The 26,577-nt window shown below is 36.0% G+C and overlaps 1 protein-coding gene across 3 annotated transcripts in view; it reads left to right on the top strand.

Moving 5' to 3' along the window:
• The window catches only part of Trmt11 (tRNA methyltransferase 11 homolog), a 41,604-nt gene extending 15,999 nt beyond the window's left edge, over positions 1–25,605 (top strand). For 2 of the 3 annotated variants that reach the window (XM_048354035.1, XM_048354036.1), the window contains 5 exons: positions 958–1,122; positions 2,503–2,575; positions 2,690–2,821; positions 8,756–8,876; positions 24,044–25,605. In XM_048354035.1, the coding sequence (XP_048209992.1) occupies positions 958–1,122; positions 2,503–2,575; positions 2,690–2,821; positions 8,756–8,876; positions 24,044–24,175 (623 nt within the window). In that variant the 3' untranslated portion in view covers positions 24,176–25,605. The remainder of the gene's footprint in view (positions 1–957; positions 1,123–2,502; positions 2,576–2,689; positions 2,822–8,755; positions 8,877–24,043) is intronic. The other variant, XM_048354038.1, reaches the window with a different exon arrangement.
• The last annotated feature ends 972 nt before the right edge of the window (positions 25,606–26,577 follow it).

A 26,577-nucleotide genomic window follows, 5' to 3' on the forward strand; every position in this document is an offset into this window, starting at 1 on the left:
ATTTCCTTTGATCTGTGTATACACACTGCTCCTCTCCTGGCAGATGCCAGATGTCTTTGTCCCCTCTTCCTATCACACTGCGTGATGTCCAGTCATATCATTCTTCTTTTGATTTTCAAGTTTTGTTTTTATCATCAAATAGGTGATAATCTAAAAGAGTATATCAATGTATAAGAATAACTATAGAATTAGCTCTTATCTAGGTCACATCTAGGTCAAGAAAAAACATGTCATTTATTCTTATACATTTAACTTGTTTATAAACTGATATCACTCAGGGTATATGTCCCAGACTTCAGCAACCTGCTGATTTTCCAGCTCTTTTAGCTGAGTATGTCTTTCTGAATGTTCTGAAAGTACTTAAAGGTATATCTTGATTATCTCAAGCTGGTTGCCTAAGCTTGCTTTTCCTTCTGGATTCTCTGATCCTAATCATGGGTTCCACTATGTCTCCTGAGCTTAAGCTTTGAACTTTTCAGCCACCCCCCAGCCCCCACTTTCCATCAGTAATGTTTCCATTTTGCCTGCATTCTTCATGGTCACAACTGCTATGTTTCCCAAGTTAGCTTTCTTCATTTCAGTTTCAGATAGCTGATCCAGTCCTGTCTCTTCATGGGACTGTTTATTGCTACAGGAAAGGGCCATATTCTGCTCATTTAGTAAATGCTTTATACTTAGGAAGTATTGAATACTTTAGGCCAGCTTTACTTGAAAAGTGACAGAACAAGACCAGTTAGACATTAGTACATTTTACTGTTCAAAATTTTTATAGTTTAAAATTCTTTAAAATGTTTAGTTTTATATACAAAATTTAGATTTTTTTAGTAAAAGCAATTTTTTTTGCGAGTAGATATGGGTTTAGTGAATTAAAGCATTGCTTTTAGACAAACAACAGGAAATTAGAATGTTCTGTTCTGATTGATCTAACACACTGCCTTGCTTTTTCTTGCTCTTCAGGAAAGGCTAGTAGGAAAAACCAGAAATGGAGAGGACCAGATGAAAATATTAGGGCAAACCTTCGTCAATATGGTTTAGAGAAGTATTACCTTGATGTCCTAGTTTCAGATGCATCTAAACCTTCCTGGAGAAAGTGTGCATATTTTGATGCAATTATCACTGATCGTAAGTATATTTTTATATAAAAGTAGTAGTGGGATTAGTTTTCTAAAGTCATTTACATTTACATTTCAAATACAATATGTGTCCACGCATGCCAATGTATTCTAGTATTCCTCTTCTCAATTTCTTCACATAGTAAAGAGGAGGAAATTACAAATGTAAGGTAGGTTATTCATTTAACTAAGTAGAATGTATGTTTTATTGTTTTGAACAAATATATTATCGTTCCATTTGTACTTATATCCCACCCTTTGTACTTAATTCCCACCCTTTTTTGTTTCATGCTATCTTTTGAGACATATGTTTGTTTTTATATTGATTACAGTTAGTTACTAGTATACCAACTAGAGCTACAGTGTCATTTATAATTATGGTATCAAATCTCAAGAGTTTCAGATACCACACATTTCTCCAGATGCAAGTTTTTGTTGTCTTGTAGTGCCTGTTTCCACTGGCATCTCTGTTCAAGACTTGAACAAGCTTGGAGTTCTGTGAACCACTGACCTTGTACAGAACCCAGTAAACTTCAGAAAAGTACATGACAGCTTACTTTTCCATGCTTTATGAGGACTTGGGCTTTTAAAATGGTCTGTAAGAATATATCCGCCTTTTCTATGGAACTTGACACTACATCTCTAAATAATGACAGAGTTAAAAACCTTTATTTTAGCCCTCTATTGAGAGCAAGTTAGACACAATATGGCCTTCTTCCCCTATAATTTAGTGTGTATTTCTTTTCTTTTTTTTTTTTTGGCCAGTCCTGGGGCTTGGACTCAGGGCCTGAGCACTGTCCCTGGCTTCTTTCTGCTCAAGGCTGGCACTCTGCCACTTGAGCCACAGCGCCGCTTCTGGCCGTTTTCTGTATATGTGGTGATGGGGAATTGAACCCAGGGCCTCATATATATGAGGCAAGCACTCTTGCCACTAGGCCATATCCCCAGCCCCTAGTGTGTATTTCTTAAGAGCAGGAATAACATTTTAGAGAGCCAAAGTACAGTTACTAATTTCAGTAAGTGGATGCAATATTTTGATCTACAGTTTGTCATCTAGTTTTGTTAGATTTACTTTTTAATATTCCATATAGCATATTTCAGTATGAAATCCACTCGAGAGTCAGGTGCTAGATTTAGTAATCATGTCTTTTGGGCCTATCTTAATTATAATACTTCCACAAACTTACTTTATCTTTTAGGACATTGACACTTTTGAAGAAAACAATTCCTACTTCTACAACATTTTATGTTATGTATTCTCAGTTGAAATCATGTAATGATGGACGCTGTTGTGTCTTCTGGGTGTCCCATGTGGCGATACATGATATTTATCTGCCCCTCATTGGAGATTTGGTTACTTTCGTCTATCTGTATTGTGTTTTCTGTCTAGCTCCGTATGGCATCCGCGAATCTACAAGAAGAACAGGCTCACAGAAGGAAATACCAAAGGGGATGGAGAAGTGGTGAGTGAAATGAAACAGTGACAATTAAATACTCTGACGAGCATATTGCTTCTTTTTAATTAATGTAAGCAGTCTTAACATTTTCACTGATTTTGAAATTGTCTTCTCTGTTAGTCCAGAAAGCCATGTTCCTGTTTCCTTGAATTATCACCTGAGCGACATGTTTTTTGACCTATTGAACTTTGCTGCAGAGACCCTTGTTTTGGGGGGAAGACTAGTCTACTGGCTACCAGTATATACACCAGAGTACGTGATCTGAATATTTTCTTCAATCTCATTTTTCTTAAAAGGTTTGCATACCTAAGCTGATTTTTAGCTCTCATTTTATTCGGTTATCTTTGTCCTTAATATATATTGATAACATTTGTTTATTTACGTATATCTAAAAAAAACAGCTCTCCCTCTAATCGACTGAATTGTTTTGACCTTTTAATCAAAGGTCTTTATATCATTTATGTTTATATTGGAGATTGTCAGCTTGTGAGCTAGGTATGATTCTCAACTTGTTTGGGTACAGTCCTTGAGCTATGATTACTTTTTACCTTTTTAAAAGGTTGTCAAAAAGATATGATGCAGAGGAATATATGAAGGAAATACACATGGTCCACAAAAATTTAAACTATTCACCCTCTGGTTCTTTACAGGAAATGTTTGCCAACCCTTGTTGTACACAATACTTAGCTCAAGGCCTAGTATATTTTAGTTGTTCAGTAGCTGTTCCACCAATCTCATACATAAGTAATTTTCAGCAACTTAGCTGAGGGTTTCATCTATCTTACTACTTTTAATTATAGCTTCTATATGTATTGCTTTCATGTAAGGGATTGTAGTTACCTTGAATGCAGTAAATCTTTTTTTTAAAGTAAGATCAAAAAAGTTATGGATATATGTAAAGTCCTATTAATAAATGGGTGTGTATATTAATAGCAAAGGATAAACTGCTTGAAGGAGATATGTAAAAACAGCATCAAGTTCAAACTTTATTTTTTCATTCTGTCTTGGAATTTTTTTTAAAACTTAATTCCTGTATTTTCTGTATACATCTGTTCACAAACATTTTAGGACAGTTATGCATTGTCAGTTTTATAGTGGTGAGTGGTCCTTCAGCATTTGGCAGCTGTGCGGTTTTCAGTTTTTGTTTTACAGACTGTGTTTTAGAAATGACTTTGGCTTACTTGTAGTCATGTATTTGTTTATTAGCTTTGGAAAGATAGTTTTGTTGTCAGTGAAAAATCTCATTTTAAAATGGGGAAAATGAATTTCAAGGACTTACGTGACTCCTAAAATTAAAAAATATCCAGCTTTCTCTGATTGGTTTCTTTATTTCTCATGCTGTGTTCATATAATTCAGCAGCTTGCCACATCTTATAACATGTGAAGTGATAGGTGAGATTTTACTAATATTTTCAGAGAAAACCATATTTGTTCATTTCTATGAAAAAACATTGCTATTTTAGGCAAAATCTATTCTAAAATGTTTTAATATCTACAGAACCTTTTCTATTCATCATATTGTAGCCCTCTAGCCACAATTTTTTTTCCTTTTTGGGGGAGGGCAAATGCTGCTTGACAACTAGTATTTTCTTGCTGTCTCTTGTACAAACCAGTGGCCACTGCTTTTTCCTTTAATTCACTTTCAGAACAAAGCATCCCAAATTTTTCTTTGTAGATTAACAGATCAGGCTAGGTTTGGTGGTTCTTGCCTTTGATCCCAACACTCAGGAAGCCAAGGAAGGAGAATCTTGAGTTTAAGCCCCTCCTGGATTATATCTTGAGATATTGTCTCAAAGCAAGAATAAATAACTTCATGATATGAAGATGAATTTAAGGGTAAAATCATTTGCAAAAGTTTGAAATGATGTTCTTGCTTCTGAGTTAAACAGTTTACAATGTACTTAGGTTATACTGGAAATGTAGATTTTGCTAATTCAAGAATTTTAGAAGTTGATTTAAATTGTACCTTAGTATAGCTTGAATTTGGGATTTCTGTGTTTTAAGCATAATGAATATAGACTTAATCATATTCGGCTAGTCAGTTGATGCAAATTAAAAAAATAATTACTCATTATAATCAAGTGCAACTATAGTTAATTTAATCCCAGGACATTTTCAAAACTACAGTTAGATAAAAGCTCAGCTATAGTTGAAGAATTGTGAGAGCTGATAGTCGTAAAAGGAATTTTCTCCAGCATCAAAACAATTGGTACCTTTTGTATTTTCCCACTTTGTTTCATCTAGTACATTTTTAACAAGTTCCAATGACTGGAATAATTCTTATCACTCTTGACACTTTTTCTACCACTTCTTTTTTTTTTTTTGGCCAGTCCTGGGCCTTGGACTCAGGGCCTGAGCACCTTCCCTGGCTTCTTCCTGCTCAAGGCTAGCACTTTGCCACCTGAGCCACAGCGCCCCTTCTGGCCGTTTTCCATATATGTGGTGCTGGGGAATCAAACTGAGAGCTTCATGTGTAGGAGGCAAGCGTTCTTGCCACTAGGCCATATTCCCAGCCCTTTCTACCACTTCTTGACAAAAGTGATTAGTCCCTTCTCCATGCTCTACAGCAGTACATATAGACATTCTGAGAGACTTTGTAAGTCTGCTTTCAAATGACGCTGAACATTTGGGTTCTGTTCTTGGAGACAAGGCATAAAGTTGGTTCATGCTTGTGATATCTGAGTAAGTGTAGCTCTGTGCTTAGGTATTATATGTCATAGAGCTATGTTACCTGGCTTCATGACATACAAATAACTCTCAAGCTGATTAGAAACTGTTTATTTGTAAAAGATGACCTTTAATGGCAATCCTACTGCTAGTGTTATTGGTAAAAGCAATGACTTACATATATCAAAACATCACATTGTGCCCCGTAATTATCTAATTTGAAAATAAAAAAGTAAAAAAGGACCAGAATGCCTAATAACAGACCCTGTAGTAGGAAGACTGCGTCTCAGATCAGTGAAAGAAACATTTTCCATCTCCTATCTAGGAAATAGGAAGGAATGATTACTTAAACCATGTTCAGTAAGTATTCTAATCAGCCTATAATCTGTTTCTCAGATGATAAATGCCATTTGGAGAGTAATTGCATGAAAGTTGCAGGAAAATGTGTGACTGCCTGAACTGATTTTAAAAAAAGTTAGAGGCCTCTATAGTTATTTTTGCTATTAAAAAGTTAAATGATAGTGGCATATTAATTCCAGCATTCAGGAGGCCGAGGCAGGAGAATCTTGAATTTAAGACCAGCCTGGGCTACATAGGGAGTTCTATGCTATCCTGGGCTAGATAGTGAGATATTGTCACAAGTAATACCAAATAAACCAAAAGATGAGATAGAATTTGTATTCCTTGAAACTTCCCCTTTAAATTCTCATTCTCCATGAATTTTATTATATTCATGAAGTTGTGCAACCAAACACTATTTAATCCCAGAACATTTTCATCACCCCAAAAGAAACTCAATAGGTATAGCAGTCATCATTCCTTCTGCCTCGGGCAACCACTGATCCGCCTCTAGATTTGCCTGTTTTGGCTGATGTAAGTGTTAAGTAGGTAACTTAGCCTGTAGGGAAGTAGTAATAAAAATAGAGGATTAAGATAGTATCATGATAGTCCAGGCATAATACAGATTTATGTCTTCTAACAGTTTGCAAATAGTCCATTGGTATGATATCTAAGTAAATATACAGCAAAGAATTTTTATTTATTTATTTTTGCCAGTCCTGGGCCTTGGACTCAGGGCCTGAGCACTGTCCCTGGCTTCTTTTTGCTCAAGGCTAGCACTCTGCCACTTGAGCCACAGCGCCACTTCTGGCTGTTTTCTATGTATGTGGTGCTGGGGAATCGAACCCTGGGCTTCATATATGGGAGGCAAGCACTCTTGCCACTAGGCCATATTCCCAGCCAGTAAATAATTTTTAACTGCTCTTTTAAGATTTTTTTTTTAGTATGGTGATTTAGAGGAACACTGTTAAGCTATGGCTTGTTACTATAGAGAGGGCTTTTCATATTGGTGGTTTTATATGTGGATTCAACCAGCCTCAGTTTGGAAATGTAGTTAAGCCTAAGATTGTTGCATCTGTACTGAACTGAGATTATCTTTTTCTTGCCATTCTTTAAACAATACAGCATAGAAGCCATGATTGTTGTATGTTCATTGCATTAGGTATTGTAAACTACAGGAGGTCTAAAGAATCTGGGAGATTGTGCCAGCCTAGGCAGGAAACTCCACAAGACTCTTATCTCCAATTAACCACCAAAAATCCAGAAGTGGGTTGTGGCTCAAGTGGTAAAGCACTAGCCTTGAGTGAAAAAGATCAGAGACATTGTCCAGGCCCTGAGTTTAAACCCTAGGACCAGCACAAGTAAAGAGGAGAAAGAAAGAGAGAGAGAGAGAGAGAGAGAGAGAGAGAGAGAGAGAGAGAGAGAGGAAGAAAGGGAGGGAGGGAGGGGAGGAAGAGAGAGAGAAAGGAAAAAGAATGAAAGGGGACAGAAAGGGAGTGAGGGAAGAAGGGCGAGAGTTCAGGCCACATTCATATCATAAATGTTATTTAACATTTATTACTTATTTATTTAACATTTATTTATTTATAAGTGTTTTTAACATGATTTTTGTATCTTTTATTATTTTTTTTTAGTTTTTCAAGGGATATAAATGTAGAAGAAATTTATATCTAATTTTGCTTAAGTGACATTTAATAAAAATATATCATTCTCATTAGGAGATACTTTTTTTCCTTATACATATATGTAACATATATGTATAAAAGGTACATATGTATGGTACTTTATATAAGTATATAATATTATATACTATATTACACACACACACACATACACACACACACACAAATAGGTACAGTCCTATAGTCATGAAGCTGAGGCAGGAGTTTTGCAAGTTTAAATGCAGCCCACTCTGGGCTGCATTGTATAGCAAGACTGTTTCTCTTCCATTCCCCCAAGGTACATTTCTAACTTTGACATGCACTGTTTCAGCATTCACAGATCTTGCTCTTTCCAAGCTTAAAGTCAAAGCTGTGTTTTCTGTTTCCATTTTTAATTTTAGTATTTATCATGGTGTAGTATATGCTCCTTCGTGTTACAAATGCACATACAAAATATCCAAATGAAATGTCAACTGTTTTTATAAGAAAGCATTTCTGACTATATAATGCACATTACAAAATTATTAGATGAGGGGAAGCCTAAGTGGCATTGCTTGCTGAGAAGCTGTAAGGAAGGAGGCAGAGCAAGACTTCAAGAGAATTCCTTCCACTGATAATCCAATGAAGTGAAGTATGAATGTTGATTGGTAAGTGAGTGGTGACAGTTCTAAGCATATGGTTAAGGTAGTGACGAAGAGCTCCCGAAGGTCAGAGAGACCTAGGAAAGTCAGTAGAAATGGTGGTGAACACACTGGAACAGCTAGCCTCTGGCTGGGAGGGGTAGCTCAAGTGGTAGAGTTCTTGCCTAGCATACACAAAACTCCAGATTCAGTCTGAAATCCTGAAAAAACAAAAACAAAACCTAGAACAGCTATTCTACCTGGTGGTTTTTCATCAGCATCCTCCCCATTTTGAATCAGAGCTTGAAGATGACCCACGTAAAAAATGTGTTCATCCAGAAAGACAAAGATTTACGAAGGTAAATCTTTGGTATTCTATAGGTATCCATATCTAGTGAGTTCCCTCCCTTCTACTCTGCATTCTGCATCAGGGCTCTTTCCCCAATGTCTGTTACCTGTTTCTTCTGCCAAGACATGAGGTTTACACCTGTTTCTAGACGTCTTTGTCTCCATCTATGTGGTACTTGTGTTGGACCACAGCCAGTCAGTGTCACAGCTGGTTAATGTGAAAGGACAGCTGATGTAATCTCTAGTGTATATTTTATAATGTATTTGAATAGTCGTATAAATCACTTTAATTCTATATTTATACATTTAATGGAAGTTTCAAGATGTAATTGAAAGAGGTATGAATCTTGTAGACTGTCCTAGTAGAATCTTGTATTTTTGTGGTTTAACAAGTTAAAATCCCATTTTTTTGGATGTGAGAATATTAAAATACTTTGCCTTTGAAATACAGGCAGTTATTCAGGGTTATGTGGACATCTCACTCGCTATCCGTCTGCTTCAGGGTGGGCTGTACATGGAATGCTGGTGACCCTCAGTTCTCCTTTCTCCAGATACACTGAAGAGATGGTGCCCTGGCATCCTTGTCTGAAACTCGTGAGTAACTGCGAACAAAAGCTTTCCAGTCACACATCAAGGCGCTTGATCACAATGGAGAAGGTGATGAACTTTGAGGTAAATTGCTCGAGTATTTTTAGAATAAATTCTGAAAGAATCAACACTAAATTTTTCTACTTTTTCTGGAGTGGAGTTTGGAAACATTAATACTTAATTTTATCCATTTTAATTAATTAAGTTGAGGCAATCTGTATATAGCTCAGGCTAGCCTGAAACTCAATGTGTAACTCAGGCCAGCTTTGAACTCAAGATCTTTTTGCCTGAGTCATCTGAGTGCTGGTATTACAGATATAAACAACTGCTGAGCACCAGCCACAAGCATTATTTATTGTGTAGCTTGCACTAGTAGTATTCCAAAGAATTAGGCAAAGACAGTGAAATTATTTAACAGTTAATAAAGCCAAATAATAAATCAACCTTTTGTTTTTGATGGTACTAGGGTTTGAACTTGGTGCTTTTGGCTCTTTGCTGGGCTTGCTTTCTCAGCTGATGCTCTGTCACTTGAGTCATACTTCCAGCCTGTTTTATTTGATGGTTATTTTGGAAACATAGTATCTTGGACTTTTTTGCTCAAGATGTCTTTGAACTGTGATCCTCCAGATCTCAGTCTCCTATGTAACTAGGATTGTAGACCTGAGCCACATCTGGATAGTCGTTTCTATTTTAATGGAAATATTTTTAAAGATTAAGGTTTATTATGAATTAATTCTTCACTTGCTTCTAATTGTTAAGAAACATAGTATTTTTCTTTCAAACATATGATATTTTTGTAAGCAAATGCATTTTCAAATTAAGGAATAATAAGCTTTGGAGAGTTTTCATTCTACATTAAAATGGCAAATAAATGTTTTCCCCTTTGGATTTTAAACCTATAAATGCAGTGTTGGGTTTGTTGGGTTTTTTTTTGTTATTTTGTTTTTGTCCTTTTAAAACTGATATAAGAAAAGCTCATGTTCAAGTGATTTTTGGAAATGGTCATCACTTTATAAGATATATTAAGTAGTTTTAACTGGTGTGAATTTGCTGTAGCTGATTGTATTAACCATGTTTGCTTGTTAATAAAGTACTTTATTCCCCCCCCCCATTTATAGGGAGAGAAATATATAGAATTGCAATCCTTTACAGTGCAAATAATGACATTACACTGTCAAGCCTAACAAATAACTCACAGATTTGTTCACCATTGTTGACTTTGGCAATGGAAGATTATTTGTTTTAGGTTTTTGCGTTTTTTTATACATTCTTTCTTCACTTTTGATTTGTTACTTGTTAGGTTTAACAAGTCTTCATGATACATTGTTACCTAGTATTTTCTATCCCCTTCCCTTTAAAATGTAAGCATAACTTAGAAAAAAAGTATCTAAAGAATATAGATATTTGCAGGAAGTAGTGAAGAAATGAATTCTGAAAGCATTGCTCACATATGATATATCTGGCAAGACAAGACAGATTTATTTTTTGTCATTGTTCCCAATGATATATTCTGGAAACTATATAAATGAAAAGTAACACTCCCAAAGTTCTTATTTATAAAACTTTTCTATCCATTTGAGCTTATTATTTCTCCCATTTTTAAGTTAAGCAAGTGGCCTTCACCTCTCCCAGTTATTTAAATAGTAAGTGGGAGAGTTGAAAGCAAAACTGCTTTGTACTCGAAATTCAGTGTCTTTTTTTTTTTTTTTGTCATATTGCCTCTTCTCCCAGGGCATCTACCTTCAGAATATGCCATTATTAAAAGTTATATGTTCTATGGTCTGGGCATGTGGTAGTAATATACTTGCTTATCATACACAAGGCCTTTGGTCTAATCAATCCCTAGCACTGCCAAATTATGCAGGTAAAAAATAAATATTCTTAATCAGTGCAGTATCGTTTTTTCTTCCCTTCTCTCTCCCATTTTCTTTCTTTCCTTTCTCTTGTTCTCTCTAATCAATGTGATAGTAGCTTGTTTGGCAGGTACTCTACCACCAAAGCCACACCTCCAGCTGTTTTTGCTTTAAGTATTTTTTCAGATAGCATCTCATATTTTCTAGCTGGCTTGGACTCTTATAATGGCAGGTGATGACAGTTCATTCAGTTTTATTTTGGTTTGAATAGAAGTATCTAGTACTATGGGGATTATGAATACATTAATGAGTATGTAGTATTCCAGAATTGAGGGTTTTTGAATAAAAGATTATGAAAAATTGAAGCTATCTGGTGTTAGTGGCTTATGCCTATAATCCTGGCTACTCAAGAGGCTAAGATGTGAAGATTGTGATTCGAAGCCAGCCTGGGCAGGAAAGTCTATGAGACTCTTATCTACAATTAACCACCAGAAAGCTAGAAGTAGAGAACTGGTTCGCCTGGTAGAGCACTAGCTTTGAGCAAAAAAGCTCAGAGATAGTGCTCAGCCCCTGAGTTAAAGACCCAAGACCCCCCCCCCAAAAAAAAAATTGAAGATGCAAAGGGAAGGTAGAGAATAGATCCTGATAAAATGATTTAATGGTGACTTGAAGTGAAGAAATTATTCTTTATGAGAATGAGATGACATTTTTAAGTTATATTGTTTCTTCTATCATAAACTTGTATTTTACTGACAATGCTTGTACCTATTTTCATTACACATTATTCGAATTGTCTAATATTGCTAGCTTTGTTTTCAAAATAATTCCTTCTGATTGACTTTTGCTTCTGAAGTAGTTTGTGGGTTATTTTTGCCTATTTTTTTCCTAAGGACTGTGTATTCTCTTTGAGCTATGAAAAAGTATTAGGTGGAAGTATTTAGGTAATGTCTTAGGCAGGCTATAGGTAGATGATACTCTTTTTATTGATGAGAAAAATAAGACAGGAAGATACTATATAAAAACATAGTAACTGAATATAAATCCAGTGTAGATCTCCAATATTCATTAACATCATTATATGAGAAAGATAAAGAGCTTTTTTTTTAATGCTCATCCTGAGGCTTGTACTCAAAGCCTAAATGCTGTCCCTAAGCTGTTTTGCTCAAGGCTAGCACTCTACCACTTGAGCCATACCTCCATTTCTGGCTTTTTTGTGGTTATTGGAGATAAGAATCTCATGGACTTCCTTTCCTGGGCTGGCTTCTAACTGATTCTGGGATCTCTGTCTGCTATGTAGTTATGCTTACAGGAGTAAGCCACTGGTGCCTGGCAATTAAGAACTTTAAAAAAATGCATAAGAAGTCAGACGGAAACTTTCACTACGTATTTTTTCTTTTGAGAAATTTGGAAGAATTTCTTGGAAGTTGAGGGCATTGTGGTGCTGCTGCTTGTATACAATTTTCAGATTCTTACAATCTGCTTAGCTCCAAATAAATTTGCGTTTGCTGCTAATGCTACTTTTCTTTATGTGTAGTTCATGGATAGTCATCATTTTTTCAATTTGTGTTTCTGTAACAAAGTGATTTTTCCAAACTAGACTATATTTTAAGTTAGTGTTATCATAGCGATTTTGTTTCTGGTAAATAAAGAAAAATAAAAATCTGCAAATACAGGAAAGGGCAATCAATGAAGCGATCTGTGTCCTGTAGTATATGATGGATGCTTTTTCATTATAACTCTTATTGTTTAGGAACAGCAGTTCACATATGGCTCCAGTTCTGTTTAATGCTTAAATTTTTAAGCATTGATAATAAAATAGTTTTAAAACATAGTTTAACAGAATCGTAGGCATGGAACAGTGATAAAACATAAACATACTCAGGTATTCTGAAGAATGAATTGGTTAGCTAAATGGGAAATTTTAGTAGGGAATCAATATAATTTTCTAGAGTATCTTTTCTTTCCACTTGGTATTTTTTCATTCTTTTTTTCACATATAGCTGTTTAACAAGACTTTTTCTTTTCTTTTTTCTTTTTGGTGCTAGTCCTGGTGCTTGGACTCTGGGCCTGGGCACTGTCCCAGAGCTTTTCTTGTTCAAGGCTACCACTCTACCACTTGAGCCACAGCTCCACTTCCAGCTTTTTCTGAGTAGTTTATTGGTGATGAGTCTCACAAACTTACCTGCCCACGTTTACTTGGAACCACTATCCACATATCTCAGCCTCCTGAGTAACTCTAGGATTACAAGCATGAGCCACTGGTGCCTGACTAACTTAAGAATTTTTTTTTATGAGTGTTTTCCAATTCAAGCAAGAGGTATCTTCTCTGACATTCCAACCCCGAGAGTTTAACATGTATTATTTTCCCCTCAAAAATACAAATACACAGGTAAATGAATAATTAAAAGTGAACATCTGTGTAACCACCATCAGGTAAAATTCGAGTAATGCAGCGCCATAGAAACAAGCCCATTTTGTGGTAATCTGTGATCACAAATACCTCCTTCTGAAGGTGTAAACACTGTTTTGACTTTTGTGTAAAACATTTTCTTACTTTCATTAGTAATATTGCCACTATTAAATTTCCCCCCAAGCAAAATAGTTTTGCCTCTTTATCGTTTATAATACATTTGCATTTTTATTGATTTTTCTCTTAGTACATTTTAGAAATTTTTGTAAATTCACTTATGAAAGGAATAGTGTCTGAATTAAAGTAGAAGGTCTGTGAGTACATATGCCAATATATATTTTCATCTTTTATTCATCCTTTATTGCATAAGAAGATAAGCATAATTTGGGTTAGTTTTAATTAAATATGAAATAACAGTAATTAACAAATAACTATCAAAGTTTATCTACTGTATTGGCTCCCTTCTATTAATTTAGATGTTTTGAATTTTTTTTTCAAATTTTTATTATCAAACTGATGTACAGAGAGGTTACAGTTTCATACGTTAGGCATTGGATACATTTCTTGTACTGTTTGTTACCTTGTCCCTTCCCCCCCTCCCTCCTCCCACTTTGCCTTTCCCCCTCTGAGGTGTTCAGTTCACTTACACCAAACAGTTTTGCAAGTATTGCTTTTGTAGTTGTTTATCTTTTTTTTTACCCTGTGTCTCTATCCATTTTAATAAATAGCAAGTAGAAAATGTCAGCATTTCAGTATCATCCTGAAAAGCATAAATATCAAAATATTTCCTTTAGATTTAAAATGAAATTGTGTAGTGAGTGCTTTGTGTCAAAGTTCAATTACAAATTGTCACTTTTAGGCAAGGTGTGAAATTTTTAATTTACATTCAAATATTTTGTAGACATAGTTAATATTTTACAGAGTAATAAAATATTTTAAAGAACAGAAAAAAATGCAAGTAACTTAGTCAAGATTTCCACCCTTACTTTGCTTCCATTAAGAATAATGGTATAGGGCTGGGGATATAGCCTAGTGGCAAGAGTGCCTGCCTCGGATACACGAGGCCCTAGGTTCGATTCCCCAGCACCACATATACAGAAAACGGCCAGAAGCGGCGCTGTGGCTCAAGTGGCAGAGTGCTAGCCTTGAGCGGGAAGAAGCCAGGGACAGTGCTCAGGCCCTGAGTCCAAGGCCCAGGACTGGCACAAAAAAAAAAAAAAAAAAAAAAAAGAATAATGGTATAAGAAGTGGCACTGTGGTAGAGTGCTAGCCTTGATCACAAAAGCTAAAGCTCAGGGATGGTGATGTAGACTTCTTTTGATGGTTTGGGTGCCAGACTTTTGACTGACTATTCCTGGGTTGGGAATAGCCCTGGGGTGTTTGTAGTTATATAACCTCAGCCCAAGTGGTTTTTGTAGCTACTGTTCAGTACCAGATATAGAACCGTGGGAAGCTTTGATAAGGAGAGGAGGATTTTTAAACAAACACTGGATGTGGGTCACTAATCTGAAGCTGAACTGAGGCCCATTATATTCAGCACTGTCATTTACATTTTATTTTACTGTCTTGCTGGTTAGAAGAAAGAATATCAACCTGCTGTTCTTCTCTTGCGTCTTTTTACCTTTGTCCTCCCAATCTAAGTAGGTATATCATAGCTTAACTCTGTTCCATAAGCCCTAAAGTCTTCTTGACAACAAGTGAGAGGATTACCCCCAGTGAGGTGCTTTCACTATGGTGACAGCATCATTGACTTTTACTTACCATGGACTAAGTTACATGAAGCAATTTCTATTCAGATGGTTCCAATGAAACTGCTTTTTGTATAAACTCCTGTCATTTTGAAAATATAAATTAGTTAAGCTTAATACTACTACTAATAAGATAGAAGAAATCATTATTTCATTATCATGAACTGTCAGGGAGAAAAGGACAACTTAAACCTGGCCTCCAGTTAAAATAGAAGCCATTTGTTCTTCCCAATGGAGATCCCTTATTTGTGCAGAACAGTAATTTTGTAAATTGATACTTACCCTTAGGCATTTTCACCCAAGTTTTGGAGGATGCTATAAAATTAACTGTTGGTAGTGAAAGACCATGAGGTAGAATTTTGGCTGAACTCAGAATGTGGGTAGGCAGTGGTGACAGAAGACGTTATAGAATTAAACAAGTGGGATGGATACTGGAATGGGGAGATAGCTGAGGCTATTCATATCTGATTACTGTAAGTTTTTGCTGAGAGTGGATAAATAGGCATTGTAAGATTTTTGAAGATGGGTAAAATTAGAAAAAATGCTGTGAAAAGTGAGAAAAAACAACTGTAATTTTAACAACTTAATAGCCATATACTTTTCCTATTTTTTGTACATTTTTCTTTCCTTGACTAGATTTCATGTTTCTGGAGGGAAAGGCCATGGCTTTCTTCACTCATGTTTATGAGACCATTTTTATTAACTGTTGAGACTAAATGCACATTAGTTCTTACCATTAGAAAACTTGCACATCAGGAGAAATATTACTCAGACCATTTATTCATAGATCATTCAGACCATTCCATCACAATGTGTAGGGTTGTGTAGTGATTTGTGATGTGCTGTGTGATATGAGAAAGTGCTTGGTACTTGAAATAAGAGATAGGGAAGTCATTAAGCATGATACAGAGCAAGAAAAGAGTTGTGGTACATATGGGGAACTCTGGATAGTCAGCCTTACTAGAATACTGACCAGCTGGAGATGACCCGAAAAACTAAAGAGATGCCCAGTGTTGAAGGACCTTACATAGTTTCATAAGCTAAATCTAGCTTCCATATACAAAGGAAAACAGAGGGCCTTTGTCTATCTGGACCTGATTTACTTCACTTAACATTATTTTTCCATTTCTTTACAAATGGCACAATATTTTTTTCTAAAGGATGAATAAAAGTCCATTATATGTACCCCATTTTCTTGATCCATTTGTCCATTTAGGGGTATCTGGGTTGATTCCATAGCTTGAGTAGTACCGTAATAAATATGGTTAGGCTGGCTGTTTTTGTATATATATTGTTTTGTACTCATTTCCTGCCAGTATACAAGCTATGTGAACTCAGCCACCATGACTCATTTGCTTACCAGTAAATAAATACCTAAGAAGTGAATAATTGTGTAGTTATTGTTTTGGGCCCTTGTAGAATAAAAGCAACCATAGTGTTTAGAACAACCATTACAGGAAGAATTGGATGAGATCGTTATTAGTAGCCAGAAGTTTAAAGTACATTAAATTTTGTCATTACCTTCATATTACTCTTTAAGAAGTTGTGTACAAACCGTTTATTATCATTATCATCATCGTTTTTATTATTTGTGATGATCCTGGGGCTTAAACTGAAGGCTTGTCCTGGGGGCTGCCCTTGAACTTTCTCGTTCAAGGTCAGCATTCTGCTACTTAAGCTACAGCTCCACTTTTGGCATTTTGGTGGTTAACTAGAGATAAAGAGTCTCATGGACTTTCCTGACCAGGCTGGTTTTGAACTGTGAGCCTCAGATCTCAGCCTCCTGAGTAGCTATGATTACAGGCACGAACCACCAGCTCCTGGCCTATTATTATAATGTTTGATGCTAGTACTGAGGCTTGAACTCAGGGATTTCATGCCTTTGCTTGGACTTTTTGCTCCAGGCTGGTACTCTACCACTTGAGCCAGACCTCCATTTCTGGCTTTTTTTTGTTTCTAGTTAATTGGAGATACGTGTCTTTTGGATTTATCTGTTCAGGCTGGTTTCGATCCTTGATTTTTATAATTCAGCCTTATGAGTAGTTAGAATTACATTCATGAGCCACCAGCACCCAGTTCATGAAACTATTTTAGTCCCATGATTCCCTAGACTTCATTTCCTGTAAGAATCAAACAACAACAACAACAACAACAAAAGCAACAAGTTAATATACTGTGGGAATCCTATCACTTCCCCTTTATTTAATGGAGAGGTGATATGAGGCAGTATGACACGTTTCTGAGAGAAGTCAGTAGTAGAGGAGATAGTTTTACCCTATGTAGATTTTTCAATTAATTGTTAGTTGCTTTATAGTCTGAGTCATTGTATACTTCAGTGTCATTAGTTCAACTTAAAATGTCAGTTTCAAATGTTACTACAAGCATTCACTTTTATTTCTTTTCTTGAGGATTTATTCCCCTTTAAAGCTTGTGAAATTACAAATGGCAGAAGTATTTTCCTTTTAATTCTTTTTGATGCTGCATTTTAAAAATATACAGTTGTAAAAAAAATAAGAACTATTGAGGTGTGGTGGTACATACCTGTAATCTTAGCACTTAGGCACCAGTGATATATAGACCTCATAGGAGTTCATGGCCAGTTTGTGCTACAGAGAGACAAGAAAAAGTAAAGTTATGTGTGTATGTGTGCGCATGCACATGTATGTGTGAGTAACTTGAATACAGGCAAGTTTACTTGTCTTTTTTGTTCTAGAAGTTGGAAAAGATGAGTGATACACTTTAGAATCACTGAGATGATAGTATTTGTTTATTTGTGCATCATTCTTTTGAACTAGAATAAATGGTGATGTCGCCTGAGAAAAAAACTGTCGTGGTTATGTGGGGGCTATTACAGCAGGTCCTACTAGCAAACAGCTAAGGAGGCTCTGACTGTTGGGACACACAACAGTGGTCTGCTTTGCTTCAGCCAGCAGAGGGTGGTGTGTACATAAAAGTGAACTACTGATCTGTGAGACTTCCTTTGGATTCTTTGGCGGGTGTGTTAGAATTCCTAAAGTGGTTTATGTTTAGAATTAGCAGTACTGATAGGACAGGAAATTGGTTGGGTGGGACAGTGGTTAAAGGGTTCTGTCTGGAAGTTTAAATCTGAAATCTTTCCTCCCATGTTACTGTTCCCTGAGGAATGTCCTCTAAATGTCAAACTCCATTTTGAAGGACCTATTAATCCACCACGTGGTATGTTAACTCTTTAGCCACTATTTTAATGTCATTTCTACTTAAAAAATGAGAACAAGATAATGAAAAAAGCATGAGCTTTTGAAGTCTGATTTAGGCCACAGTTCTGGTGGTGCTGCCTACTAGATGTGTGCCTTGTGGCAGATAATTTAAGCTCTTTGAACCTCTGTTTCTCCATCTGTAAAAGTTAGATAATGTGCTGTGAAAGATGCTAAAGTTAAATAATTAACTTATATGCATCACATAGTTGGAAACAAATATGTTTCTTTCTTGAATCAAAACTTGTGGGCTTGGAATATGGCCTAGTGGTAGAGTGCTTGCCTCATATACATGAAGCTCTGGGTTCGATTCCTGAGCATCACATATATAGAAAAAGCCAGGAGTGGTGTTGTGGCCCAAGTGGTAGAGTGCTAGCCTTGAGCAAAAAGAAGCCATGGACAGTGCTGAGGCCCTGAGTCCAAGCCCCAGGACTGGCAAACAAAAAAAAAAGTGCATATAGATACATACACACATACATACACATACATTTAAACACATGTACATGTATGTGTGTCTAATTTTTTTGTGCCAGTTCTGCGGCTTGAACTCAAAGCTTAAGTGCTGTCCCTGAGAGTTTTTACTCAAGCTAGTGCTCTCCCACTTGGGCCACAGCTCTGCCTCTGGCGTTTTGGTGGTTAATTGGAGATAAGGACTTGGAAAAAATTGTACTAAGTGAAGTAAGCCAGACCCAAAGAAACATGGATTCTATGGTCTCCCTCATAGGGAATAATTAACCCAGGTTTAGGCTAGTCACAGCAGAGGATCACAAGAGCCTAATAGCTATGCCCTCTATGAATGCATATGAGAATGCTAAGTGAAATGAACTCCATGTTATGGAAACGAGTGTTATATCATTGTTGTAATTACTTTCAACATGCCATGTGAAACCGTAGCTTCTATTGTTGATGATCTTCTTGTATCCCCTTCCTGTGGTTGTACCTGCACTATCACTGTATCTTATCTGAGTACACTGGAAACTGTATATACTGGTATTAGAATTAGGAAAGTGAAAGGGAATACCAAAATCGAGAGACACAGGATAAAAAGACAAATGACTACAAAAGCAATGCTTGCAAAACTGTTTGTTGTAAACCAACTGAACAACTCATGGGGGGAGAGGGTAGGGGAGAGGAGGGAGAAGGAAATGAGGGAGGAGGTAACAAACAGTACAAGAAATGTATCCAATGCCTAACATGAAACTGTAACCTTTCTGTACATCACTTTAACAGTAAATAAGAAAAGAAAAGAAAGAGTCTCATGGACTTCATGAGACTTTGAACTTTGAGCCTCAGATCTCAGCCACCTGATTTAGATTATCAGCATTAGCCATTAGTGCTTGGATTAAAACTTGTAGTTATAGTTACTGATTTTCTTCAACAATGAAATGTTATGTATCTCCATTTATGTAGTCATTTGTAGCTAGTACATATTTTCCTATAGAAATTTAATTTCTGGTTAAAGAAGAATGATAGGCAATAGTACTTTTTTTGATACCTCCCTTATTACTACTATTATAGTCCTGAAATTTAGGAAAGGTCTGTCAGTTTTTAATGTTTCACCACTGTATTTTTCTCTTCTGGCATGTCCTAATTCTTTGTTTGACTTTATTTTAAAAATCAAGTATTTCTTATTTACTAAAAATGTATGAAATTCAGGTTTTATGATATATAAATAATACTAGAATTGATAATGATAGACATATTCAGAAATATTAGAGAAAGCAAACCTTTGAAAAACCAGGCAAGCTTGAGAGAAAGAAGATCAAACACTATATATTATTTGACTATACTGTTATTTTCCGTTTAATTAAACATGTTTGGCCTTTGAGATACAGAGTTTATTTCTGGTGGAGAGGGGAAGGTAATGAATAGAGAAGAATGATAAAAAGGTGATGAACAATCCATAGCATTGAACATCATCATCCTAACTGTGAGTCTTGGTGAAGTGAAGACAGAAAGAGAGAGCAAAACTAACAACAACAAAAATTGAATCTGCCATTTTCTTTAGCATTCTGGTAACATAAATTCTGAGTGCTACTTGTAGCACTAGTATTTCATGTACTAGTAGAACTAGTATTTCATGTGGACTGAGTGCATTTTAAGTGTGTGTTCTCTGCGGATATATACTTACATGTATGAGAACATGAATGTGGCCAAAAACACACCAAATATTTTCTGAGGAACATTTGATAAGCTGGAACTTTTCCACCTAGGTGAGCAGAATAGCTGAAGTCCCTCGTGTATCTGTTTTACTCTGAAGCATCACTCGCGCTGTGAGTGATAGAAGGATTCTTACCAGTTTCTTGGCTGCACTTGGAGCTTTGGGGTTTTCTCAGAGTTTCTGTTATGAGTGTACTGCAATCAGGGAACAGTTGTAGAAGGAAGCATTGCATCACAGGACTCAAACATTTCACATGCATTCTCTTTCTGAGATGAAAAAAATGAGATTCTCTCAGGTTACATTCTAAGGGGAACAGTCTGCTCCAAGTCATCTAGTAGCGTGTGTGACTTTGCCACTGTGTCTGTGGTACTGTTCAGAATGCTCAGCTTAGTTTGCCTTTACTGTATTCTAAGGGAGCTGTGAGGTCCAAGCTATTCAGAGAAAGAATGTGATAGGTAATGATTGTTTTCTTGTAACCATTTAGACAGGTCTTAAATGTTTCTTTGGGTGTCAGGACTTCTATTTATTCCTGTTCTAACTGGTATTTATATTCCCTGTTTATTTTGTTTTTGCTGGTGGTTTATCACCTGTTTATTTCCAAAGCCATTGCTGCTTCCTAAGATGGGAAACAACTTTCTTACTAATCATTAAACATCTGTGTTCAAACCCTAGCTCTGCTACTTCCAGCTTTGTAGTCTGAGCTTGTAGTTTTAAATAATTCTTCATGGTAAAATGATGGTGAGAGTTTGCATATAATCTAGAGGTAATAGTATTATTAGATAGTACATATAAAACATTTAGTATGGTCTGGAACCCATGATAAATACCTAACAAAGGTAAATGACTTTTCATTTACTATTCTTTCATTGGATTTCTGTAGGTTTACTACATGAAGTACATAGCCTAACATCAGTCATCAGTGGCATGATTTCATGTGCTTGCAGGAATTGGAACTGTAACATACTTATAGTGCCATACAATTAAGTAGCCACCTATTTATTTTTGATGTTTCAAGAAATGTAGGGATTTATTTTGTTTACTTTTTGCAGTGCTATAAATCAAAACTGGGGCCTCACACATGCTAAGCAAGTGCCCAGCCACATCTCTGGCCAAGATCTTGTTTCATTATTTTATTTTTTTTCAAATTTTTATTATCAAACTGATGTACAGAGAGGTTACAGTTTCATACGTTAGGCATTGGATACATTTCTTGTACTGTTTGTTACCTTGTCCCTCCTACCCCTTTCCCTTTCCCCCCATGAGGTGTTCAGTTTACTTACACCAAACAGTTTTGCAAGCATTGCTTTTGTAGTTGTTTGTCTTTTTTTTTTTTTTACCCCGTGTCTCTCAATTTTGGTATTCCCTTTCAATTTTCTAGTTCTAATACCAGGATAGACGGTTTCCAATATACTCAGATAAGATTACAGAGATAGTGTAGGTACAACCACAGGAAGGTGATACAAGAACATCATCAATAATAGAAGCTACAGATACAGATGGGACGTTGAAAGTAGTTACAACTGTGATATAACAATCGTTTCCATAACATGGAGTTCATTTCACTTAGCATCATCTTAGCACCATTTTTTAAGGAAATAGAGGAAGCAATCCAGAAATTCATATGGAACAATAAAAGACCTAGAATAGCAAAAACAATCCTATGCAGAAAGCACAGTACTGGAGGAATTACAATACCCAACTTCAAGCTGTATTATAAAGCTATAGTAATAAAAACTGCTTGGCATTGGCATCGGGACAGGCCTGAAGACCAATGGAACAGAATTGAAGACCCAGAAATGAACCCACAGAACTACGCCTACTTAATCTTTGATAAAGGAGCTAAAACAATAGTTTGGAAGAAAGATAGCCTGTTTTAACAAATGGTGCTGGCAAAACTGGCTCAACACATACAACAAACTAAAACTAGATCCTTATATATCACCCTGCACCTGATCCAAATGGATCAAAGACCTCGAAATCAAAACAGACACCCTGAAAACACTAAAGGAAGGAGTAGGAGAAACACTTTGGCTCCTTGGCGCAGGACAGAACTTTCTTAACAATGACCCAGAAAGGCTACAAATCAAAGAAAGGTTGGACAAATGGGACTGCATCAAACTGCAGAGCTTCTGCACGGCAAAGGACATATAGCTCGCAAGATAAACAGAAAGCCCACAGACTGGGAGAAGATCTTTACCGGCCATTCAACGGACAAGATCTAGTTTCATTTGATTTTGCTTTGGTTTTGATTTTACAAAGGATATATAACCCTGGGCCTGGTACAGCTAGACAAATATTCCACTGTTGAGCTCTATAATTGTCAATAATTGTTTTATATAAACTTAAAAAACAAGTGTTACCAAAATAGTGTCTTGGTGACAATTAGTCAACATTTTTGATCTGTGTATAAGATTTTATTAACATTAGATATTATGGGAATAATGAAGAGACCCATGTCACACAGGAATAAAGAAAAGTATAAGATAGTTATTCAGGTGTATTTCTATCCACCATTTTGTTACTGAAATTAGGATAAAAAGCCTAGGCATCATATTTCCTGATAGAGTCTTTACACTTTTTCTCAAGATCACATTAATCCATGTATAATGGAATATGAATTTATATAAATATATCAAAAATAAGATTTTATTTCTAATTAGATTATTTTATCAATTTGGAATGTCTTGTGAATTTGGATGAGAAGCTGATATTTCAGTGTTTCTTGCCACTCATGTTTTCCTCCCTCAGTTTTCTAAGTCAAACTATGATTGGTATTCTAACCGAGAATGACTTTTTCAGGGTCCATTTTGGGTCTCTCTGAGCACTAGCTAGTGTTTGTCTGGAAGTCTGCAAGAGTATTGATCTCTTCTTTAGTTTGTATCTTCTACTGTTCTGGAAATCTACTATTACATTAATAGAACATGGATAGAGTCCTAAAGAGTTTTTTTCTAAAAATTATTTATTTCTTTATTGTCAAAGTGAAATACAGAGGGGTTACGGTTTCATACGTAAGGCAGTGCATACCTTTCTTATCCAACTTGTTACCTCCTCCCTCATTTTTCTCCCGCCATTCCCCCTCCCAATTTCACCCCCCCCATGAGTTGTACAGTTGGTTTACAGCATATAGTTTTGTAAGTATTGCTGTTTCATTGGTTTGTCTTTTTATCCTTTGTCTCTTGATTTTGGTAGTTCCTTTCTGTTCCCCAGTTCCAACACACATATATACAATATCCAGGGTACCAACATCAGTTACAGTGATATCAGGGGTAAATCCATGGGGAAGAAAGACAAAAGAAGAAGGCATAATTTCCCATGGTATGTTGAAAACATATAACAACAGTATACAAACATACAAACGTACAAAACATACAAACAACAGCAATGATGTTTGCATAACTTGGAGTTCATTTTGCTTAGCATCATCTTCTGTGTTCATAGGTACATTTGGTTATATGACATCACACAAATGGAATAAATATTGTATATTACGTTTCCCTTGAGTAGATCATTTCCCTTGGTTTGAACATTCGCAACTTTAGTCTCTGATAATTTTGGTGTTCAGTGAAGTAGTTATAGTCTAACTGTGTTACCACGAACAATTCTCTTTATCCTCTCTGTGTCCCTTTTGCGAGTATTGTTGTAAGGATTCAATGAGATGAAGCAAATGAAGACAGTTTGAGTATCCAAATATGATACACATGTAAAATGGTTATATATTTCAAATTGAGATAATAATGAAAACTAAATGTAAATCAGAATGTGACTTTCTTAGAGAAAATGATTATTTTGATTGTAGGCTAAAGAAGTAACTTAAACTTCTTTATATTTTGTTTTCCTACCAACTAGAACCAGGACCATTATGCACATCTGCTAAGTGATCATTTTCTGCTCTACCAAGGCCATAATTCCTTCCGTGAGAAATACTTCAGTGGAGTAACAAAAAGAATTGCCAAGGAAGAAAAATCCAACCAGGAATAAAAAGATTTTTGGCAATGAAGAAGGGTTGTACATATGATGGGAAAGACCTTTAGCTATGGGCATTTGTGTATGACACAAAAACATGGATTGTTTGAAAATTTTTTATAGGAAATAAAATGCTACAAATTAAATTGAGAATTAAATCATTATCTTTGTTCTGTAGACTTTTGTTGCATGTGTTATAAGGTCTTTTAAAACTTACTTAACTTGTATTTGTACTTTCAAGTATTATTGGAAATTGACTCAGCAGTATATTTTTTACAATTAATCTACATAGAATATATTGGCTTTTAAACTGTATCTGCCAGATATGGTATAAGCAATTAATAGTGGTTAAGAATTTGTTAAATTTGTTTTGAATTACAGTTGGTTTGCATTGATACCAATAAACTTCACAGAGAATTTCTAAAATCATGTAGTACTTAGCGCTTATCCTCAGGAGAGATATAATGAAGAAAATGAATATTTGTCCTTTTTCTTCTAGACAAGTACGAACAGTGACATTGGTGATGCTAAGAAAAGCTAGGACCTGACAATCTCAAAAGATTCTAAACTCCTGAGGCCTGAGCACATCTGAAGCTCGTCTGTACCTTGGATTTGCTCTTGCATTCCTAAATCTTGACTGTCGGTCAAGTTAACTACCCTCAATTTTTGGTTTAGAAAGTAACTGATAGTTAAAAGCAGTAACAACAGCACAAATCCTTGATGTTTCCCTAATGGTATTAAGCCTAATCAGTGCTCTTTGAAATACAAGCTGTATTTTTCTTGAAGGAGAAACTTTGCTGAGTCTACATTGTGTCCATCATGGAAATATCTTGTTTGAAAACCACTATACCCATTAATTCTGGATGCTAATAGCTTTCTGCCTTTGGTGGTCAAATGTACCTCAGCAGGGCGGCAGTAAACGGATCCTCTCTCTCTAACCAAAGCCTATTTTTATTTATGTTATTATTATTATTTTAGTGTTACTGCTGACTTTTATGAACTCACAATATTAACTTACATGGCTTTGGAGCTCCAAAACACTACTGCTACCCGAGCAATGAAGGTCATACTGCTGCTTTCTCCTTTTCTTCTCTTGCAGCTCTAGATTTCAGCAGCAGATCTCAAACATTTTAGTGATTGTTTTGTTTGGGTTTCTGGATGTGATTTGTGGTACACTGGGGAAAATCTAAAAGTATTCAAAGATGATTTATTTTCAGTATTTCTCTTATAAACCATCTTATTTAAAATTTTTTGAGGTTATAGTTGGGGGTAAGTATGATGCTCTGTAGCTGACTCAATCGGAACATGAGATTTTTTGCTTAGCTACTTTTTGGATTGTCAGATAAATTAATCTAAATAATGTTCTGGAAATTTGCAACATAATTTTAGGCACTTGGTTCTTAAATATTACCCAACATATTAAAACTGTCAAATTATTTTTATTAACAATTGTCTCCTCAACTTCATCCTGTTGTGGCTTTATTCTCATATTTTGTCAGTAAGTTAAGGCTCATATTCCTGAAATATTACTAGCCTCAGAGTGTGAATTTGTGTATATCTTTTTAAAAGTTTGATACCCAGAAGTGAGAGAGAAATCTGATCACTTTTAACCAGTTTTCAGTTCAGAATATAGGTCTCAAGGCTCTCTTATTTTAAAAAGAGAATTTTTATTTTATGGTATGGTGGCCTTTTTGTTTTCTGCGTAAGTGAAAAGAAGTCATTTCCAGGATTGCTTTAGTTTACATGGGACCTCTCTGTTTTTTTGGATTTATTGGTAGGCCCTCCACCATGCAAGATGTCTGCATTTCACATTGTCCTGTACTTTAAATTCATGCTGTCATCTATGAGGGAGTTCTAGGTGGTCTGTGGATTGGCCTACTTAATGTTTATAATAGGACAGAATCTATAATTTTGTTTCTGGCATGTATTGTAGAGCCATAAAACCCAGTTACCTCCATGGTGGTACATCAGATGTACCTCCTTCCTGTCCATACTGCTGAATACTCTTTTTGCTGTGATAGCTTGGAGGGGAAAATGGAGTAGGTGGTCTTGGAAATGTTTAGCCAAAGTGGCAAGCAGATTAAAAAAGTACAAAATCTGCTAAAATGTTCTCAGCCACTTCCTGCACAGGGTGACCCAGCTTTAAGCCAGCTAGCTCACCATGACTTATGACTGCTTAAATGTAAGAATGAAGCAATGAAACATTCCAACTGTTCAAGTTCTGGGAGGTAAGTGTTGCTGTTATTTCTTTGTTTAAAAAAAAAAAAAAAACCCTTGGGGCTGGGGATATAGCCTAGTGGCAAGAGTGCCTGCCTCGGATACACGAGGCCCTAGGTTCGATTCCCCAGCACCACATATACAGAAAACGGCCAGAAGCGGCGCTGTGGCTCAAGTGGCAGAGTGCTAGCCTTGAGCGG

This window comes from Perognathus longimembris, chromosome 9, assembly GCF_023159225.1.
Source record: "Perognathus longimembris pacificus isolate PPM17 chromosome 9, ASM2315922v1, whole genome shotgun sequence".
In the NCBI taxonomy this organism is placed as follows: domain Eukaryota; kingdom Metazoa; phylum Chordata; class Mammalia; order Rodentia; family Heteromyidae; genus Perognathus; species Perognathus longimembris.